Here is a 7,413-nt window from a genome sequence, read left to right on the forward strand (position 1 = left end):
TCGGTTCCTGAGCCCTGAACTAGCTTAGGCATCGAGGTGGCTTTATGCTGAGGTGGCCAAACATCCGAACTCTAAAAACTGTTGACTACGCTCCCCTTGCTGAGTTGTCATTCTACAGGCAGATCGCGTCCAGGTGACCTTTACTTACTAGGTCATGCCAAATTACCCCTCATCATTCATGATCCTAAGGGTACTGACCTAAGGGAATACTGAAGAGAAGGGTGTCGGGGAGACGGTAACGAGCCATTAAGGACAGTAACCTGTCCGAGGTTATCGTGGAAGGATTGAAGTTGTCTGGGTCCCAACCTCGAGTAGAAGACGAGACCCCCTCCCCGGAGGTCATCCGCTCTGCCTGAGGATCGGGGTCCTCAAACCGAGCTGGCCGACTCCAAGTAAAGACACTTTCCCTGAAAGATTCAAGAAGGAGCTTTTCGACGAAGAGCTAGCCTCACCAGTAGGTGTTGAGAACCGCATCTCGGCACCCCCGAGCTCACTAGAATCGCTAAGGAGCTTATTTGTGCTAAGACTAGACATATTGGACAAAAAAAAAAAAGAAAAAAGAAAAAGGGACATTTAGGGCAAGAAGGCAAACTCACCAAAGAAAGCGGAAACGACCTTGGACACAAGAGGAGAGAATGGCAAGCTGAAGAACTTCGATGCGAACTCAAGAAAGCTTAGTCACACAATTTATGGCGAGGAAGATGGCCCTTTGGCCCCTATTTATAATCCACCACATCCGACGATCAACGGTTCTGATATGTGCGATTTGACAACTCCTATGGAAACCGGCTGCACGCTACCCGAGGATGAAATCAGTTGAGCGTGTTCTTTGACGTCCACGGAGTTTATAAATAGTGTGATATCCGTGCATATCCGACACGCGATCTAGGTCATTCCCTGGTCGAGCCGGACGGTCCATAGAACCAACCAAGAGAACCACCCCCCTTGTCACTTGGTCATCGTGCCAAATCCACTTGGGCTTGTCATGAACTCCCCGCACCAGGTCGAGACCCCTGACATGGGGAGTGGGGGCAATTGATGAAGGGTGATTTGACCTGACCTAGCAAGGGGGGATACGTGGATACGATCCGCCAGCAAAGCCACAACTCAGCGAGGAGAGACTCATCAGCAGGTTGGGAGCTCGATGATCGATCACCTCAGCACAAAGCTACCTCGGTATGTAGCCACCTTGGAATCATGTCACTTTGGCGTACCGACCAGTTTGTGACATAGGAGCCGAAGTGACACGTAATTGGCCCTAGGCGACTCCGAACCTCACAGGATTACATCGCGCGATGGTAGGCCTTATCCTCTCTCCGTTTGGATCAAGCGGTAACGACATGGATCGTAAACTAGCACGATACCCTTCGGATAAAGTAGGAACGGACCTCATCCTTCTAGGCCGAAGATCCTGAAACTGTTTCGTGAGCTTCACGGAAACTCTATATATAAAGGCAGCAACCCCTATGGGGCTTAGGTATGCCTAATATCATTTGCACACTAGCACTCTAGCTCATTTCAATTCACAATCTACCGCAAGAATACTAACTTAAGCATTTAAGCGATCTCGGTGGGTTAACCAGCCAGGTTCTCTAAACTCACTGTTTTGCAGAATAACCAGCTCGTCATAGAGCTAACCTCCAATCATCCTCCAAAAGGCAGCATCTAGTTCGTGCTCCATCACGTCGGGTGAATGGGAGACTATTGATTGATTTCGACTAGAAAATGGATCGGATCAGTTTTGTTGGACCACATGTGCCTGTTGCTGCCGTGTGTTAGTAGTTCTCTTAAGTACTCTTAAATTTTAACTATTTGGTGGTCCTTCTAAATAAGGGAAAATCCATCTAAACAATAAAAAATTGGTAAAATATAAAATCCTCCCTTAAGCTTCTTTTGGGTAATCCGCTGTGTTTGGTTTGAAGGAAAAAGTAGGGAAGGAAGGGAAATTTTTACACGCCTTGTATAAATTTTCCTACCTTTTCCTGCAAACCAAACACAGCCTTAGTAAATGTGCATATTAATATCGGTTGAGGATAACTTTGTTATTTAAAATTTTAAAGCGTTAATCAACATTTTTCTTCTGGAAAATTTTCGGAAGGGATGTATTTGCAAAACATATGAGAGGTTTTTGTCGATGCAAGGCAAGGCAGGGGAGGTTTATAGGATTGTAAAAAAATTCAGGGAGGTTTTATACTTTACCTAAAAAATGTTTTACCGTAATAGTTATTTTTCGGGTTAGGACCACAAGAGGACCCTACGGCTACGGCTCCACTGGAGAAAGAGAAAAAAATAGATCCAAAACACAAAAGCAAAAGTTTTAGTAAACGTGATTTGATCCCGATGTTCGGCTAAGAGATCCCACCAATTAAGAGTTAAGACACCATCAGTTGGTTTGAATTAAGAAAAATTAAGTTTAATCCAATATATAATCACGTACAATCAAGGGCTCAGAGAGTGCAAAAGGAGATCGAGCAGCGGTGAACCTTTTTGATTCTTCAATCAGAGATGTAAATAAAGAACAAGCTTGACAGTGAAGATGTCACACAAAAACTTCGGGCGACCCACTCCACTCAAACGCAGACTGCTTGTTCTGAGAGAGCAGTAGAGCTTACATAGACCTGAAATTCAGACATCCACCGTTGCCATCTCTAACTAATCAACATTCTCCCTCCATCTTATCTTCTACTGTTGAATTTGCCGTTCTAAAGCAAAACCCTTCATTTTAAACTTGAAAGTGAAAACAAAAACTGAGTTTTACTTCTCCTTGTAGTTTCAGAACTTTACACAGCCACCACCTATTTATATCTCCACCACCTCCAAAGAACCTACCAACCTTCTCATCTCTTTCTTTTCTTTTCTCAACTACTTGAGAGAAAGAGAGGAAAAAAAAAACAATGTATAGAAATTTCAGGCTTATCAGTACTCTAATTTCCTTCTTTTTCCTCTTCCTGGCTCTTTCATCTTGCAATGTGAGAATCGATCACTCATCTTTCATTTTTCTTCTTCTTCTTCTTCTTCTTCTTCTCCTTCTTCTTTTATTTATATTGCGCCTCCTGACTTACCAAAGCTTATTGTGCATCAATGCAGGTTTGTTTCGCCGAAAGCGGTCAAAATTCCGGCAAGTCTTCATCCGGAGAAAACCCATTTACGGCTAAAGCTTTCGTCATCCGTTACTGGAGCAAACAAGTATCGAACAATCTACCCAAACCATCTTTCCTTGTTTCCAAGGCCTCTCCATTAAACGCCGTCGACTCGGCACTTTTCACCAAACTCGCCGACCAAAATGCTCTTTCTTCTCACTTTTCCTCCTTCTGTTCCTCTGCCAATATGTTTTGCTTCCCTGATATATCTCCGAGCTTGGAGAAGCATGACAAAGATGACAACTTCGCTTCCTATTCGAATATCAACTTCACTAACTATGGAACTTCTCGTGCCGGCGGGATGGACTCATTCAAGAACTATTCGGATAACTTCGGAGGGCCCATAGACTCGTTCAGGCGCTACAGCCGAGACTCTGCCGGCCACGACGACAAGTTTGCAAATTATGCCCCTAACAACAACGTCATCGAACAGGATTTCAACACCTACGGCGTTAGCGCCACCGGTGGTACGGGTGAGTTCAAAAACTACATGAACGAAGGAGTGAACGTCCCGAACCTCCGGTTCTCTACGTATGAATCAGATGCTAACGGCCGCGAACAATCCTTCTCAAGCTATACGGACGAGGCAAACGCAGGGGACGAATCGTTCTCCAGCTACGGAAACAACGGCAACGGTCTGCCACTCGAGTTCAAGAGCTACGGCAAGGACTCTAACGTCATGGGGTCGTCCTTTAAGGCCTATGGCGAGGAGGGTAATGGCGCAAATGACTCGTTCACCTCTTACGGTGTGAACGGCAACGTTCCTGAGAACAAATTCGTTAGCTACGGCGACGGTGGAAACGCCGGGGTCGAGAGTTTCTCCACTTACAGAGATCAATCAAATGTGGGTGACGACTCCTTCCAATCTTACGCCAAGAATTCGAACTCAGCCAAGGTCAATTTTGCTAATTACGGAAAATCTTTCAATGAGGGTAGCGATACGTTCAAGGGCTATGGAAAGGGAGCAGTGGGTCAGGCGATAGGCTTCAAGACGTACGGCGTCAACAACACATTCAAGGACTACGATAACAAGAAGGCAATCAGTTTCGCAGCTTATACAAACCCAAGCTCTGCGAAAGCCACTTCTTCCTTGGTGGGAAGTAAGAAACCCACGAACAAATGGTTGGCGGAACCTGGTAAATTCTTTCGCGAGTCGATGCTCAAGGAGGGCATAGTCATGCCGATGCCGGACATCAGAGACAAGATGCCCCCAAGATCATTCTTGCCCCGTTCCATTACGTCCAAATTGCCATTCTCGAGCTCTCGTATTTCGGAGCTGAAACAGATCTTCCACGCCGCTGAGAACTCAACAATGGAGAGAGTTCTGCAGAACACGCTGGAGGAGTGCGAGAGGGCTCCGAGCAGGGGCGAGACCAAGAAATGCGTGGGCTCGCTCGAAGGCATGATCGACTTCGCTGCGTCGGTTTTGGGCCACAATGTGGTGGTTAGGAGTACGGAAAACGTGAACGGGTCGACGAAAAACGTAATGATCGGAGCAGTGAAAGGGATCAACGGTGGACGAGTGACCAAATCAGTGTCGTGTCATCAAAGCCTGTTTCCTTACCTGGTCTATTACTGTCACTCTGTTCCTAAAGTTCGGGTTTACGAGGCTGACATACTTGACGCCAATAGCAAGGCCAAGATCAACAACGGAGTTGCCATCTGTCACATTGACACGTCAGCTTGGAGCCCAGGACATGGAGCCTTTATCTCCCTGGGGTCGAGCCCTGGGAAGATAGAGGTCTGTCATTGGATCTTCGAGAACGATATGACCTGGACCGTTGCTGATTAATTAATAAGTTTGAAGTTTCCCCTAAAAACTATTTCCTTTCTTCTATATTTTTCTTTTCTGATTTCGGTACTTGGTAGACTATAAATATGGGTGATGGGGACAGGGTCAATGTCGAACCCATGATCTAAATAATGGAGCAATGGGCTGGACCCGAGGCTACCCAAATTAAATAATATGTCCGAATAAGTACTAAGTAGGTTTTTTTTTTTTTTTGGATGAATCGAGTAAAGTTGGATTTGGATTTGGTGCGTGTGTCGTTTTAATGGTGTCCTCTCCTGCTGTAAACGAAGCATGGTGACAAAGCTACGATGATTTTATCTTTTAAAAAAATTGAATCAAGAAATGTTCCTTTTTCTCTTTGTTCTATCTATATAACGATGCATGTATGTATATATATATATACGATTATACGAGAGAGGAGAGATTATTGTTTCATGAAACGATAGAAACCAGGTTAAAGGAAACTTGTGATAAGACAAGGGCGATTAAGAAAAGAAATTGGAAAAGAAGACAATTGGCAATCTTTCAACAAATGAGATGTACATTACGCATGAGGGGAACAAATACAATATAGGTGGGGAGTGGGGAGTGGGGATAAACTAACGCCATTTGGATTTTGGACAGACACATGCATTCATATTTGCATTGCATGACCCTCCATCAATATCATTATCATCCCAAAAATGTAATTTCATCCTTGAGCTGAGATTCTGATCATAAGATAAGGGACGTAATCTTGGAACGCTCAACGCCTAGCCTCTACCTTACTTTGTTTCTATGGCTCATTTGATACATAGTATGAGTGACTCTTTCCCCTGGTGACTAGCTATTTTAATTATTACCATTCATCCTTAAGGATCCATTGACCAACACCTCTATAAATTAATTGGTCGAACTTGTTCGGACTGCTAAATCATTTGATCAGGTACGGACCGGCTATGATTTAGAAAACCGGACGGATTGGGCCGATTGACTCTGCCAATACGTTTGCAAATTGGATGTTGAACCGAATTAGATATGGGTCGAGCCATACTTATGCCAAATCCAACCATTACCACCCCTTTTTAGGGGGAATTCATGTTTAATATGTGCAGCCATAGATGATATTCAAAGCTGGTTGCATTTTATCGGTAGGTATGGAGATTTGCAATTTACTGTTTCACCACCCTGGTATGGGAATACTTTTCCCAAATAACACAGCATGGAGATAATTTTAGCTCCTTTCTTAGTGTTTTGTTCTTTTGTCAAAAAAAAATTAATTAATTAAAAAATTTGCTTTTAATTTGTTGAAAGTTCAGTGATGGGTAATTCAATTGATATCAGGTTTGCTCCTCACAGAGCGTACGCTTCATTGAACACGACAGTAGGGCAACGATGTAATATTACGTTGGTGTGAGTAGGGGTGCAACTTTGACAAGTCCAATCCGACCAGATTCATTTCAATTCAAGTTTTGCATAGGCTAGGCTTAAGTTTAATTTTGTGATATGGCTTGGGTCTGGATTGATAAATTTGGGTTTAATTTTGGGTTAGGTCAAACCCAAACCTGAGATTCGCAGTTTTGCACCTTTAGGGTTGGGCGTAGATTGACCACCCATCCCACCCCACTCAAATTGCACCCTACGTGTGAAGCATGCTCTATGAGGAGCAAGTCTGGATTCGTCCAATAGAGATTCCACATCAAATCTTTTCTACCAGCAGAGCTAGGGGGTTATGTGTTTGGTTATTGAAAAATGGGCTATCCCGTTGTGTATTCCAATGAAAAAAAACACACATAAATGTGTTCATGGTTCTGTTAATCAAATCATGATCTATTTTTTGAAACTAAACTGATAATACCAGTTTTTGCAATTCCTCAAACAGTACCACCGATTAATTAGTTGACTAATTTGGTTCTTCGGTTTTTTGAATTTTTACATTTATAATACATATTATAAATAAATACATAAATGTATAAAATATTTTATTGTAAATAATAAAATGATATTATCAATAGATAATTATAAATATAATATATATAATAATGCGTATATTTATATATAATATATGGATAATAAGTGACACTATATAATAAAAATATATACCGGTCAATTTGATTAACCACCGATTTTTTTCTAGATTAACCAAAAACAAAACCGATTCTTTAAATTTTCAAAAATATCAAATAAAACCAAACCGATCGATTCAATTACCATATTCGATTCAATTTTTCGATGCTTTATAAGGAACCCAGCATGACCGATTGTCCTCAGCAGTATTTACCGTAAGGTTCCATTGAATAAAGGATAGTCCACTCCAATGATCCGATCACTATAGAAATATGAAAGTTTGATGAACCATTCGTTGTACTAGTTTCATTACATGTCATAAGTATCTAACTTCCACTTCTTTTCAGGCTTATCCAAAACTTCTTGGGTTGGTCTACAAACATTCATAGCACAAGCTCATATATTTAATATCATAACCTACCCTTCAAGCCCTTA

At 42.4% G+C, this 7,413-nt stretch overlaps 1 protein-coding gene across 1 annotated transcript; it reads left to right on the top strand.

Moving 5' to 3' along the window:
• Positions 1–2,448: 2,448 nt before the first annotated feature.
• Positions 2,449–5,291, top strand: LOC148862850 (polygalacturonase 1 beta-like protein 1). The gene is made up of 2 exons (XM_088978677.1): positions 2,449–2,969; positions 3,088–5,291. Exons 1-2 carry the CDS (start codon positions 2,895–2,897, stop codon positions 4,930–4,932), a joined length of 1,920 nt encoding a protein of 639 aa, XP_088834803.1. The 5' UTR covers positions 2,449–2,894; the 3' UTR covers positions 4,933–5,291.
• Positions 5,292–7,413: the final 2,122 nt, after the last annotated feature.

This window comes from Nelumbo lutea, chromosome 3 (assembly GCF_056320005.1).
Source record: "Nelumbo lutea isolate HS-2025 chromosome 3, American lotus-T2T, whole genome shotgun sequence".
Classification (NCBI taxonomy): Eukaryota; Viridiplantae; Streptophyta; class Magnoliopsida; order Proteales; family Nelumbonaceae; genus Nelumbo; species Nelumbo lutea.